This window comes from Cibotium barometz, chromosome 19 (assembly GCF_041138505.1).
Source record: "Cibotium barometz isolate CiBa-2024 chromosome 19, ASM4113850v1, whole genome shotgun sequence".
Taxonomy (NCBI): Eukaryota; Viridiplantae; Streptophyta; class Polypodiopsida; order Cyatheales; family Cibotiaceae; genus Cibotium; species Cibotium barometz.
This window is the reverse complement of record NC_141064.1, coordinates 29617944-29637857: the sequence shown is the minus strand read 5'-3', so window position 1 is coordinate 29637857 and position 19914 is coordinate 29617944. Positions and strand designations below refer to the sequence as shown.

General features: G+C 43.7%; 1 protein-coding gene and 1 pseudogene across 14 annotated transcripts in view; one reads left to right on the top strand and one right to left on the bottom strand.

Moving 5' to 3' along the window:
• The first annotated feature begins 6580 nt into the window (after positions 1-6580).
• Positions 6581-19914, top strand: part of LOC147628426 (uncharacterized) — a 107685-nt gene continuing 94351 nt past the window's right edge. For 3 of the 14 annotated variants that reach the window (XM_086813564.1, XM_086813571.1, XM_086813557.1), the window contains exons 1-5: positions 6631-7193; positions 7333-7600; positions 7917-8107; positions 8239-8305; positions 8395-8441. In XM_086813564.1, coding sequence (XP_086669690.1) covers positions 7456-7600; positions 7917-8107; positions 8239-8305; positions 8395-8441 — 450 coding nt within the window. In that variant the 5' untranslated portion in view covers positions 6631-7193; positions 7333-7455. Of the gene's footprint in view, positions 7194-7299; positions 7601-7916; positions 8108-8238; positions 8306-8394; positions 8442-19914 lie in introns of all 14 variants that reach the window. The other 11 variants (XM_086813569.1, XM_086813558.1, XM_086813566.1 and 8 more) reach the window with 10 other exon arrangements.
• On the bottom strand, positions 13698-16329 carry LOC147628427 (uncharacterized; annotated as a pseudogene).

The following is a 19914-nucleotide window of genomic DNA, read 5'->3' as shown; positions in this document are numbered from 1 at the left end:
TGGCAATAGCTATTTTCAACCCTTAAATATATTGCCATTGCTTCCAAGATTGACACGGTGTGAACCATCTAAATGATTTCTCATTCACTTTGGCTATGGGTAGATCATATTGATGTTTTATATAATCATTAAGTCTTGCTGGTGGGCGAACACCAAGGGTTCCTTTTTCTAAAAGAAGATTAATTGTGCTCAGTGAGCTGGTGGTATGACACCAAGGGTTCCTTTTTCTAAAGAAGATTACTGGTACTCAGCTAGGTGGCCCACATAGTTGTACATAGTTCCTTGTTGTTCATGCTTTGAGCCCATCCCTTGTTTTAAAAGCATGGCTAGCGATGCATATACACAACATTACAAAGCTATTACATTCTTAAATTGATTCCATAAATACTCCAATGAATTAAACAAAAAACAGAGGCCTAAGTAGCTTACAATAGCTTATAGGCTATTTTTAGCCCTAGAAAAAAAATGGGCATGTATTTTTCATCACATCCTATTTCTTTCCACACATGGGTGCCTTAGCACACTAAGTTAACCATTGCATGCTACGAAGTCATGAGAGTTTTTAGTGGGTGCGGTGCCTGAGGGCAAGTCCCATAGTCCCTAGGCACTTGGTCGTGTTGTGCCCAGCTCGTGGGTCTTATGGGGTAATTAAGAAAGTAGCAAAACCGTCTCTAAGACTAGAGACGATAAGCTAATGTGACAAAAGCATTTCTTTGTTCGAGTCTCATAACGAGCTTGCTTTGCTTCTAACCTCGGCTCGAAAAATAAAAAAACTCTTAAGTTATGCACATCTTTATACACCCCTCAAACCTAAATTAGTGCTCCATAATTGTGCCATGCACCACGACCACCATCAATTGTAGTGCTTTTCATTATGACTTAGGTTATTCTTTGTGCTGCTCTTTTTTGCATGAGTTTAGGGCCCTAAATTAGTGCTCCATAATCGTGCCATGCACCACGACCACCATCAATTGTAGTGCTTTTCATTATGACTTAGGTTATTCATTGTGCTGCTCTTTTTTGCATGAGTTTAGGGCCCTAAATTAGTGCTCCATAATCGTGCCATGCACCACGACCACCATCAATTGTAGTGCTTTTCATTATGACTTAGGTTATTCATTGTGCTGCTCTTTTTTGCATGAGTTTAGGGCCATTGTACCCTCATTCAAAAGCAGGCACATTTATGGTAACACAAAGTGTATACGTTAGGTCATCTTCTTATCTATCGGCTTTCTTGGGTGGCTTGTCTAGTTTGGGGGTTTTTGCTAATTGCTTTGTTCTTGTTAGTGCGTTAAAGGTGATGCTCTTGTCAGCTTCTTGTTTATGGGTTTGAGGTTGCTTGTCTTCTTGTCGATGTGTATGGGTATTTTTGGGTTTTCGAGGGCATCTATTATTGCTTGTCTGGCTTGTTTTTGGGGAGATGTTGTCGGGGCTATACCAATGGTGGCGAGGTTAGATTGGGGGTGTGCTCTCTCTCTCTCTCTCTCTCTCTCTCTCTCTCTCTCTCTCTCTCTCTCTCTATATATATATATATATATATATATATATATATATATATATAGTGGTAACATGCGACAGATATACATTCGTGCTGCATTCTACCGATGTTAATAATACCACACACACACACACACACTCTCTCTCTCTCTCTCTCTCTCTCTCTCTCTCTCTCTCTCTCTCTCTCTCTCTCTCTCTCTCTCTCTCTCTCTCTCTCTCTCTCTCTCTCTCTCTCTCTCTCTCTCTCTCTAGTGGTAACACGCGACATATATGTGCGTAGATAGGCGGTTTGGTAGTGGAAGCTTCCTCCTCCTCCTTTGGTTGGCATGGCGAGCTGCAAAGTGGGGCGATGAAGGCGATTTGTGGGGACCTCTCTCTCTCTCTCTCTCTCTCTCTCTCTCTCTCTCTCTCTCTCTCTCTCTCTCTCTCTCTCTCTCTCTCTCTCTCTCTCTCTCTCTCTCTCTCTCTCTCTCTCTCTCTCTCTCTCTCTCTCTCTCTCTCTCTCTCTCTCTCTCTCTCTCTCTCTCGTGGCGCAGTGCGCGGTGGTGGGTCTGCAGAGCGCAGATCAATGATTTTGGCATAGCAAGGTGGTGGGCGGGCGACGCCTGCTCTCTCCCTCCCTCTTCATGGTGATAGCACGCGGGTGAATCTACACACAAATCAACTATTTTGGATTGTCCCATTTTTATTTTTTATTTTTTATTACCTTCATAAAATTTTATTTAATTTTTTAAAATAATTAAAAGAAAAAATAAGATAAATAAAACTAAAAAGAAAAAGAAAAGAAACAATTAAAATAATGTCATTAAGACTAGGGGATGTTGTCAACATGGCTTTGTTAGCCATGGTTTCTTCGTGAATGTTCCTTATGCAAGGGATTAAAATCCTTAGTTTGAGTAAGTGCACATTCATTATGTGAGAAGTACACAGTCATTGTGTGGGAAGCGTCAGGTTAGTGCGCGGGGTTGTTATTGGTGAAATGGCTTTTATGGGTTGATTATAATTGGAATAGAGTTTGGACTTGTCAGGTGGAAGCTCTTTGACTTTTTGAATGTGTTATTGGACTATCTAGGAAGCAAATCCAGCCATACGAGCTCTACCCTCTCCGTGTGGGAAGTGCTCTACCCACTCATTGGGGAACCAAAATAAGCAGTAAAAGGAGGGTTAAGAGAACCATTTTACCTTACTTACTGGTCTGCCAAAAAGAGAGTTGGACATTAGCATTGTATCGAGTAATGCTTGCCAGAATGCCAACGATTTTCGGTTGCTTCTCCCCTTATTTTTGATTTCTTGTGAGTGTGACGGGTTTTCTTCCATCCCAGCTTCCTTGGGTGACTTGTAGAGTTTTTGGGTGTCAGGTTAAGGGTGATGCTCTTGTCGGCTTCTTGTTTGCAAGTTTGAGTTTTATTGTTGGTGTGTATGGGTGGTTGTAGGTTTTCAGGGGTGTCTGATTTCTTATCTAGAGAGATGTTGTTGGGTTATTGTGGAGCATATACCAATGGCTAGGTCTTTTGGTAGGTCTCTCTCTCTCTCTCTCTCTCTCTCTCTCTCTCTCTCTCTCTCTCTCTCTCTCTCTCTCTCTCTCTCTCTCTCTCTCTCTCTCTCTCTCTCTCTCTCCACACAATGATGACTGCGCGCAACGAATATGCATGTACATTGGTGGGTTTGGTTATATGAGTGTCTGGTTGGGGGTCATTCTTGGAAAGGGGCCACACCCAAGGAGGGAGAAATGCCTCGTGGTCCTGTGTGCCCGAGGTGAGCCCTTGGTCACGTGGTAAAACGTGGCCCTGTTTTTAAATTTTAACTACTTAATTAATTATTTCCCAATTAATTAGTATTTTTTTAAAAGAGGGAGCGATCTTTTTAAAATAACACATATATTTATAAAATTACAATAAAAATAAAAATTTACCAATAAAATGAAAATAAACTAAAATTGAAGATAAAGGAGAAGGGGAAAAAAAAGGAATTAAAGTACAAATAAAGATAAAAAAGTGAAAAGAAATAATTAAAATAAAGTCATAAAGATAGGGGGGATGTTTGTTTGTTTTTTCTGATAAATTTTATGGGGGAGGGGATAAATGTTAAAAAGGGGGAGATAAGGTTAATTTTTAGGCATGCATGTGTGGGGGCACTCGTTTGCCGATATTTTTGTTTTGTGCGCAAGGCTTTTGATTTATTAATTTTTGTTTTAAAGGAGTGTGCATGTGTGTGAGATGTGCACATATGCAGGTTGGGCGGCACTAATTTTGCATGTGTGTGCGTGCTTTGTGGAGATGGTGCCGATGATTATGGGTGTACATGTGTAGGGTGGGTGTGGTGTATGTGAGTGTAGGGTGGGTGTGGTGTGTAGGGTGGGTGTGGTGTATGTGAGTGTAGGGGGTGCGCATGTGCATGTTTTTAGTTTTTTGTAGTTTCTAGTTTTGTTTTGGGTTTTTATATATACACTTGAATGGGGTATTACGTTACATATGTACAACAAGGGTTTAGGGCTTATGGCTTATTGTGTGGGCTCAATGAACAAAGGCGAAGAATTGCGAGAGGAAAGCTTGGATGCCAACTTTGTTGGCTTTGCGAGTGCAATTTTCTAACTTTGGCCTTCCAACTAGTGAGTTAGTGTTGTGGCATGGCGCAGGGGTTGTGGGATTGTGGTGATCCCTTTCGGTCTTGGGAGCACTAGGACTGCCAAAAGGGAGTATGTATATGACTCACTAGATTACTTGGCACCTAGGGTAGCTCATATGAGATTATAGTTTTTGGGGGTACGACCAATGTGCATGGACTTGGTTAAATGCCCATGGTTTCTTCTGAATACTTTGTTGGCGGGTTTGGCATGCAAGTCGGGAGGGTTGCCTCCGCAATAATATGAATGAAGGGAGACCCATCTTAGACATGAACAAGAAGAGTGTGATTAGATATGGGCTTGCTTGCGTGGGTCCCTCTCCCATTCTTATTACAATCTCAGTGAGTCTATTACTCTCTGTTGATCGGTGTGCTTACGAAAATTCCTTGAAATTAACCCAAGTTTGGCCAATATGGTGATCAGTGGCGTTGTATATTCTGTTGGAGATTGGATTGCCCTCGTACAACTGCTCCATTGTCTTAATCCCTTTAGTTTCTCAATTGGGCTGTGTTTTAAAGGTTTTTTTAACTAAACTTGTCCTTCAATTACTTCATTTTACTGCTTTCAATAGCTTTGTCGTGACATGATTAGCTCTTCACTTACTTAATAGGGTTGTGTTTAAGAGCTTTAATGACATGGATAACCCCTAATTATGTTTAGGCTCTACTATGGTTATCACTTTAATTTGTTTTAGCCTCCACAGCAATATGAATGAAGGGAGACCCATCTTAGACATGAACAGGAAGAGTGTGATTAGATCTAGGCTTGCTCTCATGGGTCCGTCTCCTATTCTTATTAAAATCGCAATCTATTACTCTCTGTTGATCCCTATTTGATGGAATGCAACCTTTGTTTTTCATTGGTTTTTCCTCATTGCTTATGATTGATGCTTGCGCTCTTTCCCTTTAACAATTCTTTGCAGAAGGCCTCTTGAAGGTCTGGTAGCATTGTCATAAATAAACTTTTTTTTTCTAACCAATCAAACGGTTATTACTAATTAAAATTTTAAAAGTTTGAATTTTTCTTAATTTGAGCTATACTAAAGGATGGTTTTTTATAACACTGGTTAGGAGTTGTAGATCTTAAAGTCAAAGGCAATGCTACATGCTAACATTGATAGATGATTGTAATGTGCGTGTGTAAGGATAATTTTTGACAAACTAGGCTAGGTCACCCTTCAAAATGACGGGTTTATAGAAATAATGCCTATTTTTTCACAAGTTATCTTATTTTTTCGATAGTCATTCAAAATAAGTGGTTGTATTTTATGACCAAAATGCCCAAAGACGGGCATGATGCCTGTCAAAAAGCAACCTTGCTCGTGCACACGTCTCTCCATCTGTACTCGTGCACACGTCTCTCCGTCACTTATTTTGTTCACATTTTGTCCACAAGCTTGTGAGAAGCTTGGAATTTTAAGTGCTTTGGAGGTGATCCAAGGAACTATGCTTGGGGACATAGCCCAAGAGCATGCTTTAACCATAATAGCTCACTAGTTTGCGGCGTGAACAAGAAGAAAGCACCGGTTTTTGTTATTTTTCTTTCAAATTGTAGCATTGCTTTTTTTATTCGAAGTGTTTCTCAAAATTCCCATGATCACTTGCTCTCAAACTAGCTACATAGACACTGCCATGTGCTTTGCCACATTGCAATGTAAACATTGAAAGTGTTTCTCTAAATAGGGGAAGGGAACATTTTTCTTTGTTTATAAATTTAAGGGGAGCCGCCTCTCCGCCATACACTTAGTATAGTCTTTTTTTTAATTTCCACACACATGAAATAGAGCACTTCTTTCTTAACGTATATTTTTTTTTCTTTTTCTTTCTTTTTTTTTTTTGGGTTTTTTGTGTGCAAGTGTTTGCCTGGAGTGTTCTCCATCATTGTGCAACTAAAGAGTATCCGTGTTACCTTCATGGATATTGCCATCGTCTCACGAGCAATTTTCATTATTCGTTTGATGAGTAAAACTTCGAAACAATGTTCAATCAAAAGTAGCAGGTGTATAAAGCAGCATGCATAGTCCACACTAGTGTTAGGTATTTTAAATTAATGGATTCACTTGTGTAGTAGGACTAAATGGTTGTTGTGGCATTTACATTAAATTCCATATATGCTAGTGCGATGAATTTATAAGCTTGTTTGAATGTGGCACTTGTGTTATGAATGCATACACCCATGAGGATGGGGCATACAACCATGGGGATGGGAAGTTGGGAACTTGGATACACATAGAATTGCACTCGGAAAGCACACTACACTTAGACGCCCTTTCTTTATTAAGTCGTCCAAAAATAGTAACAAAACAATTATCATTTTATAAGGTGAATTACGTTGCTTGTTTCGACCCTTGATTAAGCCAACCATTAAAACAAACATTCCCTGTATTTACTTGCAAAAAACGTTTTGGGCGAGTAAAATTATTTATTTATTAGAGAGGGATTACGGCATTTTTTTAAAGCGAATATAAAGGCATTTCTTCTCTTTTATTTCCCTTTCTGTGGAGAGTCTGCACCCGCGATAACGTCTACAGCAAGATCACGAGGGGACGCATTCGTCTGCGAACTGTAGCGCCCTGTCTTCTCGTTTTTGCCAAGTCAGCTCTTCCGGCATATGCTCGTTCAGGATTTGCTTCCCAGGTACTCTCCTGTCTCCAAAACGATTATACGAAAGGCAGCTTTCTCTGCCAGTAAAAGGCCTTCTGTCCATCCAACACAAGAAAAACTATCTAGTAGAAGACCTTCTGCTCAGCGTAACAAGCAAAAGGTTTATCCCTATTCTTCACGGGGGAGCTTTGACACAGTAACAGACAAGCAAAAGTTATCAGAGAGGGAGATTTAGAGGACCTTTGGTTCAGCAACAAACAAGCAGAAAATCATCCCTAGCCATAATAGAGGGTGGTTTCTCTGCCTGTGGAGGACCTTTGGCTCAGCAAAACAAGCAAACCTATCCATCAAGGGTTTGCTCAGCAGAGGCAAGCAAAAAAGCACAACCATCGTCATTGGGGAGGGCTTTTTAGCCTGAAGACAGCAGGAAAAGCTTCTGGAAGCGGCAAAACTTCTCCTTGCATTTTCAGGTACTCCTCCTTACCGACTTTGTCACTCCCCATTCTGCATGTATAAGACTTTAACAAAAAATAATGATTATCACTTGCCCTCACATGATGGAGATACTTTCTGAAGCTTAAAGGTCATCCCTATCCATTACATGGGAAGGGTTACAGGCTTGATAGACCAACAGGACAAGGTTTTGAAAGCAGTCGGATATTACTTTGGACTGTGTTGATTTTCAAGGGCAATGGACATGTCTGGATGCCTACATACATACTATAATAACCTATGGCATCTCTGCGGAGACATTGTAGTCGAGAGATGATGACAAAGGAACGTTGTGCCGTGTACACTTCTGTTTTTGACTTCAACGAAGAAGACCCTAAGCCTTATCGGAGAAAGGAAAGAAATCAAGATCTTTTTCATTCTGTTTGTGAGTCCAAAACTTCTCATTTACTTGTCAATAAATATGTCAGCTATGTTATTGCCAGCTGTGTATTTGAAATGTGACTAAACGGCACAATGAATGCAATGTAGATGAATGATTTGTTTTATGTATTTTGTGTGATTGAATTATGGATGGGGTTATATTACACACACACGCGCGCGCGCGCGCACACACACACACACACACACACACACACGCACACACACACATTTATATATATGCATACATGTATAGTTGCTTTTAGTTTATTTTGTACCCCAAGGCAGGATTTGTAAAAATCTAAGCTTGCTGTTGATTGCAGTTGCACCTAAAAGAACGCGGCCTGCTAAACAACCAAAGCTTTCTGTGGTAACTGGAAAGCGGCTGAATACAAGTAGCAGTCGGAAGCGTGGAAGTCAGCGGAAGATGGCTATGAAAGATATGTGCCAACAAAATGCAATATCGCAAAAGGCTAGGGGCAACTGGGCTTCATCTGGAAGTGATAAGATTGAGGTGAGACCTTGAAGTCAACTCCAAAGTAATCGTGTGAGCCTTGTGTGTGCAGTGCTATTCAGGCTTATGATTTCTGTAAAGAGTTTGTGAGCTAGATCTAACCATCGGAGAGGTATGTGCTTGTTTTCCAGCAGACAGACAATTCTGATTCAGATTTAGATGGAGACATGTTGAGGCAATCTCATTTGAGGACTGGAGGTGAATAGCTCTTTTCTAGAATGATGCATCATCATAATCATCATCATCTTGATAAAAGGGACTCATGTCTTATGATTGAACTGATGTAGGTGACTACGGAGCTTTATGTGGCTCATTTGAGGCTTGTAAAGATGAGGTATTAATGCACGCCATTTCTAGAACTCAGTGTTAGAATGTCAATTTCAAGGTTAAATATTAGCGTTTAGCCCTCTAATAGAGGTACATAGTTTCCATTACATTTGGATCACAGTCTCCAGTGGGACTCCAAGCCTAACCGTGGGAGGCAATCTCTATACAGTGTGTAGACATGCTGCATGTATGTCACGGCCTGGAACCCAAAAGAGCCTATGAGACCATGAATAGTACAATGATACCATGGGTATACAGTGCCATGGAAAAACTAAAAAAAGAGCGTGAAAATTGAAAATTGAAACTTGACTCTGTAATCCTCCTGATGGCAGAAGTGGCTATGGTGAGGGCATGTCATGTCGTCAAAGAATTTCATGGATCTATCTCTGTGTGGTGGAGATCCTCGGTGCTTTGGGTCTGGCATGTAGGATGGAGTAGGCTTGCCCACTTAGGACTCCTTTGGGACCTGAATATGGCTCCTATGTATAGGTGGTATGAGCTGATGTCAATGCAGCAATGTCGGCAGGGTTGGCTGATGTGATACTCATGCCATGAAGTAATCAATGATGGATCTCTAAATGAACTATGAGACCAAAAGTTACAATAATCTGGTCAGATGAAGTACAAATGTCAGTGGTGTGTAACAGAAAAAAGTGAGAAAAGATCTAAAGATCTAATGATCTAGAGATGAAGAGTAACATGGGAAAATGGGAAACATGGGAAACGTGGGAAGCTACTAAAAGGGGACGAAAGTGTCCACTCAGAGACATCGCTGGGCACGTGAGGCTCATGAATGTGTGAGGGTATAGATGGGCCCTCAGTGGATGAAATCCCTCATAGGTTGCTGAAGCATGAAGACAAGCTCCTCCGGGGTGAACTAGATGTGGATGCGACTGTGTCCTGACCATAGTAGCAACAGAACGGGAACGGGAACGGAACGAAAGCCCCATCAAGGGAACGGAAACGGGCCACAAGGGGAACGAGAACGAGGGGGAACGGTAAGGGGGAACGAGAGAGAGAGAGAGAGGGAAAAGTAAGTAGCCTTGCTGCCTTGCCTTGGAAAGTAGGAGTCGAAGTCTAAAGAGACTTGAGAGAGGAGCCCACTCGTGACTCAGAGCTGTCAAGTACGCACGCCGCACGGGCCTAGGAAGTATGCGGGCAGGCGACAATAGGGTACGTCTTTCAAGGATATCCACAGGCGGCTCGCAACAAAAGGTACACTTTTTCTCTTTTTTTTTTCTTGGCCAAACATAAAAAACGTTCCCCAAAGGGGGAACGGCATCCAAACGTTCCATGAAACCGTTCCCCCATGTTCCCCCACGTTCCCCTGGCCGTTCCCATGCCAAATCGTTCCCTCATGCACGTTCCACCCGGTCTAGGCATCTCAGCCTTGGGAGAACGCGTTCCACTGTTCCCAAGGGGTGGAAACGGCGTTCCCCTGCTACTATGGTCTTGACCCTGCCTTTGCTGTGCTGAAGTGGTGCTCCCAAAGAAATCAGTAAGCTGTCTCTGCACGAGACCTGTGTGCGCTACTCCTCCACGTATGAGACTCTCTCTATGCAGGCGTATCTCTAGTAGAAAAAGTCATAGGCATCTCTGGTCACTGTAGTCCATCACTTTGGCAAGGGGGATGAACCCCTCTCTGAAAAGGCAATGGAACCTCCCTCTAATCTCATAGTACATGGACATCGGCAGATGTAGTGCTCCTCTGTCTCTGGCTCTAGCGTCATGACATATACGCTGCTCTGTCGGTACTCTTTGTGGTCCATATCTACTTGGCTCAATCTTCAGCTGATGAGAGGAAGTGCGGATCTGACCAATAGTGCATCTGATGCCATGCGACAAATGTATGTCCATGTATCTCGGACGAGTGATGAAACCATCCTCTGTGAGGCGAAGCAGGTGATCTCTATAAAAATTGATCTTCGTCCCTGGAGGGCCCGTTGGTGATACCCATGTCCTCTCAATGTCTAATCTGATAATATCCTGTTTGATGATTCTGTTCACCTTTGAGTGGTGCAAAGGCAGAGAAGGGGCATCTAAAGAGTCTTGAAAAGGTGGCAATCTATCCATTGAGATCCCATGTAGACTGAACCATGTAGTCATCTGGGCATACCAGCTTGTCTCATCTCCCCTCCCCTTTTTGCAAGCTGTCGTGATGACTCCAAAGCGAGCCTAGATACCAACCTGGTAAGAGAGAGAGAGAGAGAGAGAGAGAGAGAGAGAGAGAGAGAGAGAGAGAGAGAGAGAGAGAAAGAAGAGAGAGTTGTATTAACGTCTTCAAAAGGCCAAAATGACCTATGAGACCAAAAGGTTACATCATATCCATGAGGTACATAATCCTGGGTACAAAATAGTAATAAAGAAAGATAACAAAAATCTAGAACTTTAAAATCTGATCTAGGTACATGAGCAGAGAGCTCTCATATCACCCTAATACATCCCTCATGGGCAGCTGTGACATGGTGCTCAAGTTGGCAAGGATGTAAGATACCTCCTATTATTTTAAGGGGAAAATTTAGACTTATTTTCATCATTTATTTTAAGAGGAAAAGATTAAAGAGCAGGGGTGAAAAGAGGTTCGACCATGAGAATATTGATTTGGATAACTAGCCTGAGAAATAAGACTGAACTGGCTCTCTCTCCTCTGTTTGAATCATGTTTAAATTAGCATCAAGGTGGTTCCAAACGTTATGTACTGTACGGATCCGTACGTACTGTATGTTGTTTGGTACGGGAAAAAATTTTAAGGTACGTAAAAATACGTACCATTGGTAAAAATACATAAAAATACATAAAATCTCAGAAATTTCAGCCACCTACATAAAATTTCAGTCCATATCCACATTGACATATAATTTTATAAAACTTTCGAAATAGAGACACAACAAGGTCAAAAACCTACTAATTCAAAAGTGAGAAATTAGAATCACAAAGTCGTCAATCATACTTAAGTTAATCGTACTTAATACTTAATACTTATTACTTAAGACAAGTCACATTGTCACAAGTGAGTCGTGACAACTCACAATTCACATAAAAAAATGATGAAATTTGAAAATGAGTCTATGAATAATGACAAAATGTGCCATGTCTGTCAAGAATCTAGCTGCGGAAGCGTTACACACACGCACACGTAGAGAGAGAGAGAGAGAGAGCCGAACAAGATTGATATTAATTAGCAATGAAGTTCAGATTACAATGGTGGGTAGAGAGCTTATTTATATGCTCTCACAAGGCTGACCGACCTATACATGATAATTAGTTAATTATCTATAAAGGTGGTTCCCACATGAGATGCATAACTTTAACACGCCCTCTGCAGCTCATAGTGGGCATAGATGGGAAAGCCAAGTCGATGACGATGCAACCATGGACACCTCAGCATTTGCAACTACTGAGTACACCTCGGAAAATGCACCACACAACCTGTCTCCTCAAGGAATGCCATCTTGAGCTTCAGCTGCCACATAGAATAATGAATTGCAGACAACTCCACATCCATGATCCTCCATTCGTTGAACTGAGAACACACACGTCCAAAAGATCTCCTGAACATTGAACTATCGACACATGACGCCCAAAATTCTCTGTCAATGAACTAGGAACTCATCCCGTCCATAATGTTACCACAATGAACTGCAAACAAAAGCACGTCCATAGTATTGTCAAGCCGTTCTTCTCGCCAGATGCATGTGCTTTGAACTCCGTCACACGATTCCAATACACCTGATGGAAGCTTTGATTAGCCCCCTCTCCCGCTCACGTGCCTCTCTCTGGCTGAAACATGTGAGGGGAGTATCTCCATAGTTACGTTGAAGTTGACACCTCCCAATCCCCCTCTGCTGCAATAGCCCGAAGAAGATAAAGAGTCTCACTACTCCTGGATAATGGGAACCCTGGTCCAAATGGCTTGCCACAAGATGTTAGCATGGAAATCATCCGCAACCTCGATGTCAACCAATTGATTATCAGGAAAACTATCCTTTGTGAACTGGAAACTGCCAAAGAGTGATGGTTAGGGTCCTCGGATCTGAGTCTCGGAACCAACTCCACAACAGGGAAACTTTGTTGTACACGTCCACTGGTACAGATATCCTTGTCGCTTCATAGCCAAATCAAATACTTTGCTCATGCATGGAGAGTCCATCACAGTTGTAGCTAGGAAACACCCGCCAAAATTCATCAAGGCTCTCGGATTTTCTTGTTCTTTGGTCCACTTATGTAGACATACTAGTCTCTTTGAGAATCGCCACCAGGTACCCCTGCCAGAATCTTGTTGACGCTCAACATGTGAACGCTCCATCGAGGTCCACTCTTCAAGGTCAACCTTCCAAACGTGCATGGGAACGATGTTTCAACTGTCCTGGACAAGCTTTTCACTTCGGCGCGGGAACAAGATCTTTGATTTCACAAAACTTTTTTTTAAAAAAATTGAAGCGTTGATCTGTTGGAAAATGACACGCAGCACCTGTATGTGCTGTCGCTGCCGCCTCCACTGTACACGCTCCTCTCGCTCCTCTGTGCTCAGCTTAGCCCGCTCAGCCTTGCTGCTCTTGGTGTCTCCAAGCTGGCCACCAGACAAAGAAAAAACGCTGCTCTCACTTTGCATACACTCCTGCTAGACAGAAAACGCTGCTTGCCTTGTGCCTTGCTTGGCCTGCCTTGCGCCAAACGCTGCTTGCCTTGGTTGGCCTGCCTTGCGCCAGATGCGGGACCACAAAGAAAGACGTCAACCACCGCCTCTGCTACTGCTGCCCATGCAACTGGTGTACAGCCTGCCTGCAACCACCAGACCTTGCACACAACGCCTTCTCCACGTTCTGCTACCTACTGCTCCTTGCGTGGTGCTGCCGAGAATCAGGAGCCTAGGGCTCTGATACCATGTCAAGAATCTAGCTGCGGAAGCGTTACACACACGCACACGTAGAGAGAGAGAGAGAGAGCCGAACAAGCTTGATATTAATTAGCAATGAAGTTCAGATTACAATGGTGGGTAGAGAGCTTATTTATATGCTCTCACAAGGCTGACCGACCTATACATGATAATTAGTTAATTATCTATAAAGGTGGTTCCCACATGAGATGCATAACTTTAAGAGTCCATACAACACCAAATCAAAACTAAGGTAATCCAAATCAAAACTCATCATCCGATGAGGATGATGACCCTGGAGAATCAAGCATATAACCCTCCGTGATGACATTGTCCTCGTCATCATACTTAGGCCCTGTCATCATGGGCACAGGTGGGTGGGCTGCCTCAGATGTCCCTGTCCCCTGCCTCTGCATCATCCTGCTGGGTAGTGTGAATGAGGCGAACGGCCTCATTCGCACGTGCTCGAGGAGTCTGAATAGGCAGCTTCCCTCTCCGGGCGCCTCTCCGGCCAGAACTCTCTGCATTTGCAGGTCCCTCATGTAGTTGAATTTTATAAGCCTGGGCTCTCGATCTCGTCACCCGCCTGTCTACACTCTCCAGCTCTCTATGCAGGAGGCAAAGAATCTCGTCCTGCTCATCTCTCAACCGTTGCTTTGCCTCATCAATGGTGGTAGGATTTGGGACCAGCTTGACACGTGTTGGATCCACCTATTCAACGTAAAACCAAAGAGAACGCGGAGTGTCAACGACTCAACTTTTTGTATACTATAGTTACTAGTATGAAAGCTATATAAATGGGAGGCCACTCCACATAAGAGAATGAATAGGATAAACTCACCTGTTTTGGGGTGCCCAAAGCATGATAAGCTCGTACGAGCTTCATGTTGGCCCTACAATAGACTAGTCTCTCTAGTGGAGAGGTGCTCAAACGATTGCGTATCTTTGTATGTATGAGCGAGTAAGCGCTCCAGTTGCGCTCACAAGCACCTGCTGAACAATCTTGCACTCCAATTCAAAAAAAGTGCTTCATTCATGTGAGCTCGGCAATTCCCAACAAGCTTCACAAGACTAGTTCAAATGGCATAGTACATACATGATATACATATCTGAGATAGCACTCGCAGAGAGCTATATCTGTCTTCCATAGCTTTGCCACCAAGTAAGAGGAAGCTTGGTGGCCTCTGGTCTAAGAGCAACAGCTCTAGCAAATGAGGGTCCCAAGTTGTTGACCCAGTTGTAGAGCTCCGCATCAATCTCCAATTGCTGCTCCACATCATACATACTATTAATGTACCTATCTCGTAAGGTGAGCAGCTCCCTATCATGAAAGAGAAGTGGCATCTTGTAGAAAGGATGGAGGAATGCAGCCATCCCATGAATGGGGCGACTCATATACCCCCATCGATAATCCACAGTAGCCAATATATCATCTCGGCTGCAAGAGTAAAATAAACAGAGAAGTAGAGCAATTAGTAAGTCAAGACTCAAGAATCAAGATTTTGTAATCGGCCATCAAGAATCGAGATTTTACTTACCAATTCTGTGTCAGGGACGTACAGGCTGCAATATGACTCTTCATCTGCATGAAGAGGTGGTACACTAAGCCCAAAGTGGAGCCCTCCATGTCTGTGACTCGCAGAAGTACAAATACTGGCTGCAAAGCCACTAAGAGAGTTTGCACATCCGTCCAAAGGGTCTCATCTAGTATCCGTCTCTGTATATATTTGGTGGGCTCTGTCTGTGAATGATACATATCTCTCCACTTTGGATCCACAACTGTCTGTAATAGTGGATCTCTCAATTTGAAAAGCCTGTGTAGCACCAAATACATATAGGCAAATCTTGTCTTGGATGGCCGCACCATATCTAGGTTGCTGTGGCTCCTAAAGATAGCCAATGCCTGCTGCTTCTTTCTGAAGAATGTAGTGATCTTCGTGGCATCAGAAACTGTGGGTTGCACCCAACTCAGCTTGCCTATGTCCTCCATAAGCAAATCAAGGCAATGGGCTGCACATGGAGTCCACACAATGCGAGGAAACTCTGCCTCCACCATGTCTCCCATTGCCTTGCAATTAGCAGCATTGTCTGTTACAATCTGCACCACATTCTCTGGACCAACCTCAACAATTGCCTGGCGAATATGCTCGTAGATACTCTCAGCAGTGATGCGTTCGCCTGCCTTCCCAGCATCCATAGCGCGTAAGAAATACGTACCAAGACATGAAGAGACAAGAATATTGATGATGTGTCGTCGCCGTGTGTCACTCCAGCCATCCGAAATGATAGTGCAACCAAATTGTTGCCAACCTGCTTTCACTGGCACCAATGCCTTGTCTATCAAGGCCTTTTGCTCATCAAGCATCGTGGTGCACATCTTTTTGTACTCAAGCCCTGACCATGACTCCGTGTGTCCAACCTGGGCTATAGCTTTGACCATCCTCTTCCATTGGTTAGTCCTCAAAACATTGAAGGAGATATTGCACTCTATGAGAGTGCGAGCAATCTCCATCTCAGCCACCTTTTGCCTTTCTTTGACCCAAGACTGTGCATGCACACGAGAAGGCAAGGTGGTTTGCCTTTCCGTATGTGTATCACCCTCATTCTCATCTTGCATGACAAAAGGCCTCTTTCTGGCAGACGATGCCTGCTCAGAAGAGACAGGCTGAGATTCATCAACCTGCGTGGATGGATCGGCCAAGTCCCCAAGAAGAGCATCATGAAGCGCATCCTGTGTCTCTTGTGTGCCTCTTCCTCTTCCAGTTGCCCCCATTGCAAGGAAATTTTCAGCAATCAACTGATCTCTCAATGCTTTTGGCACTCTCTTGCACCCTGCACAATTGTTGGTGGTGCCAATGCCTGTGAGGTGCTTGATGACACGAGTAATTGTACTCGTGAGGGTGAAATTACAGTACTTGCACTGCCATTGTCGAGTGCCACTACCTGCTTGCCCTGGAGTAGTCACAATGCGAATGACGTTTGTGTGCTTCTTCCAGTATGGGTTCTCTCGCTTCGGCATGATTGCTCTGACAAATTCAATGCACAATGCCATACAATTTCAATCAGGATTCAGCAATCATGCAATGCATAATATTTAGTGGGCAGCTCAGCTGAGAGCAAGAGCGAGAGCGAGAGCTAAGTGCATGGTCCACAGATGGTGGCCTAAGGCTCTGTGAGAGAGAGAGAGAGAGAGAGAGAGAGAGAGAGAGAGAGTTATGTTGCTGCCTTGGGGGCCTGAGCAAGGGTGGGTCGGTGGGGAAACGGCGGCCGCACCACAAGAACACAGAAGATGGCTGAGCAAAGGGAGGGCGATGGCAACAAAGGGGGACGAGAGCAAAAGAACACAGAAGATGGCAAAGCAAAGGGAAGGCTTGGAGAGAGAGAGAGAGAGGCGGCCACACCACAAGAACACAGAAGATGGCTGAGCAAAGGGAGGGCGATGGCAACAAAGGGGGACGAGAGCAAAAGAACACAGAAGATGGCAAAGCAAAGGGAAGGCCTGGAGAGAGAGAGAGAGAGGCGGCCACACCACAAGAACACAGAAGATGGCTGAGCAAAGGGAGGGCGATGGCAACAAAGGGGGACGAGAGCAAAAGAACACAGAAGATGGCAAAGCAAAGGGAAGGCCTGGAGAGAGAGAGAGAGGCGGCCACACCACAAGAACACAGAAGATGGCTGAGCAAAGGGAGGGCGATGGCAACAAAGGGGGACGAGAGCAAAAGAACACAGAAGATGGCAAAGCAAAGGGAAGGCCTGGAGAGAGAGAGAGAGAGGCGGCCTGAAACTCGCGGCGGGTGCCCAGGGGACTAGGGCCTTTGACACACTTGTTGATACCATCAATGCATATTAAAACATTTAAACATGGCCACAGCCTTAACACATATCCATCATCACTTTGCATAAAACATAAAGCTGGACAAAACATCCACAAATGCTGAAAATGGAGCTTGCACGTGTGACACCGCATAGAGGCCGGAATGGGCCGACCCCCCCCTTGGAGTATTTTATTACCCAAGGAGAATAATATCATGTACAAGCTTTGAGGGCCTTACTCTCCCCACGGGAGATGCCGGATTATCCATATACAAATGCCATAACACAGCCCAACACAGGCAACTGAGCCGGAACATAGGCTGTAGAAATGCCGAGCCAACAATATAATCCATATACCTCCGTGTGGGTACTGATTCTTCCCCAAAAACCACGGGTCTTCATGCAATAGAAAGGGTACAGCAAGTACAACTCTCCATTCAGCCGGTACAGCAGGTACAATGGCTGGTGCCGTCGGTATAGTGGCTGGTACAGCAGGTACAGTAGCTGGTACAGCCGGTATGGTGGTTGGTACAGCTGGTACAGCAAGTACAGAAGCTGGTACAGCAAGTATAGTGGCTGGTACAGCCGGTACGGTGGCTGGTACAGCAGGTACAGCAAGTACAGAAGTTGGTACAGCAAGTACAATGGCTGGTACAGCCGGTACGGTGGCTGGTACAGCAGGTACAACAAGTACAAATGCTGGTACAACACATACAATGGCTAGAAATCATAATAAATGATTGAATACCCTTGCCTTCAGTCTTTCTTCGCGATGGAAGCCTCCAAAACAGTCTCCAACAGCCGGTATTCTTCATGGGCAGCCTTCAAGAGAGAGAGAAAGAGAGTAGCCATCATTAGGGAAGCCTTCAACGGTGGTAGAGGCTAGTGTGCAGCAAGAGAGCCTCCATTAATGAAGAGAGAGGGCTCCAATTTATAGATTTGGGCCTCCCATGAGCTAAAATGGCAAGAGAAGGCTACAATGACAAGTGGAGAGCCACACAATAGCTGAAGTGACAAGTGTGAGCCCACTTGTCTCACTTTGATCCATTTTCTAACAAGTGTCAGGCCACTTGTCTCACTTTGATCCACCTCCTTGCCACATGTCCCAATCTAAGAGATGGGTCCTTCCATAAACATTATCTCTAAAAAATATCCCAACTGGTAGACATTCTGTCATAGGCACTTTGCCAACTCTTGGTATCTGCTCAATTCCAGATGTAATGACGTGAACAGAATTTCCATCGGAGTCGGCCGGGCCAAAAATAACAACTCTCCTAAATTTTAGGAGTGTGGTCCTTTGTATTCTAGGATAATCCCCCATTCCCAAAGCTTGTACTTTCCAAATATTTAAACATCCTGGAGTCCACCAGACCCCTTTCAGACTGGGAAATGTCCAGGCTGGTGACATCCTCCCCAGCTTCTTAAAAGTTGTCCGTAACTTTAAGCTTCAAGCCATATATTCAAGATATAATCATGTCCCATCGATTGGGCGAGACGAGACAGTCTCAAAAATCCAATATAACTGAAGAATCCATGTCCCAAAGAAATGGGCGAGACAAAATAAGTCTCCATAATACTAATATCAAAATCATGTCCCAAGATAAATGGGTGAGACAAAAACAGCCCCATAAGTCCAGGTATCATAATCATGTGCCAAGTAAATGGGCGAGACAAATCAGTCCCATAAGTCCAGATATCATAATCCATGTCCCAAGTAAATGGGCAAGACAAAACAGTCCCATAAGTCCAGATATCATAATCCATGTCCCAAGTAAATGGACGAGACAAATCAGTCCCATAAGTCCAGATATCATAATCCATGTCCCAAGTAAATGGGCAAGACAAAACAGTCCCATAAGTCCAGATATCATAATCCATGTCCCAAGTAAATGGGCGAGGCAAAATAAGTCTCATGCCAACAAGACATCGGTCCACATGACCGTTGGCATAGACATAAGTCCCTTCATGTCCACTTTACCACTTGCACTCCGTGTTGGTACTCTGACCACACACCTTGGATGAGAGGTGGGCTCAAGTAACAAGATAAAACAATCACTCGCAGGCATAGATAACCTGGTGTTCCATAAACATTTCTGCTACACATAGTTTTTAGGCATTTCGGCCACCAATAGTTTGTAGGCATTTCGGCCACCAACTCACACTACCCTCTCAAGTGCCCATGTTCCCTTCCATGTGCTCTCTATTGTTCCACCCACACATGGTAGAAACAATCTTCAAGAGAGCACGTAGGACAAGAGAACACTACACAGGGTATGTTGTGCTTGTCACTACCCTTTGAAGTGCCCATGTTCCCTTCCATCTGCTCTCTATTGTTCCACCCTCACATGGTAGAAACAATCTTCAAGAGAGCACGTAGGACAAGAGAACACTACACACGGTATGTGAATCATGAGTTTCATAAGTCCAATGCATCCCAAATAAAGGGAGCCAAAAGGAATAATCCATAAACCTGAGGATAGATCCAAAGAAGCCCAAGAATCCATAGACCTGTATACCATAATCCTTGTATACCATAACTCTTACCACATACTCCGTGCTATCCACACACCTTGGAGTAGAGGTGGACTTTATCCATAAAAGCGTCATATCCATGAGATATCCAAAGATTTCTTCTCTATAAACTCGGACAGATTCGTCCATAGAAATTGCTTGTGAAGCCCAATATCTATATAAATCTCGTTTATGAAAGAAATCTTCATGGATATAATCCATCCCAATAAAGGGAGCCATGAAAAGAATTCATCCCATTAAAGGGAGCCATAAACAATGT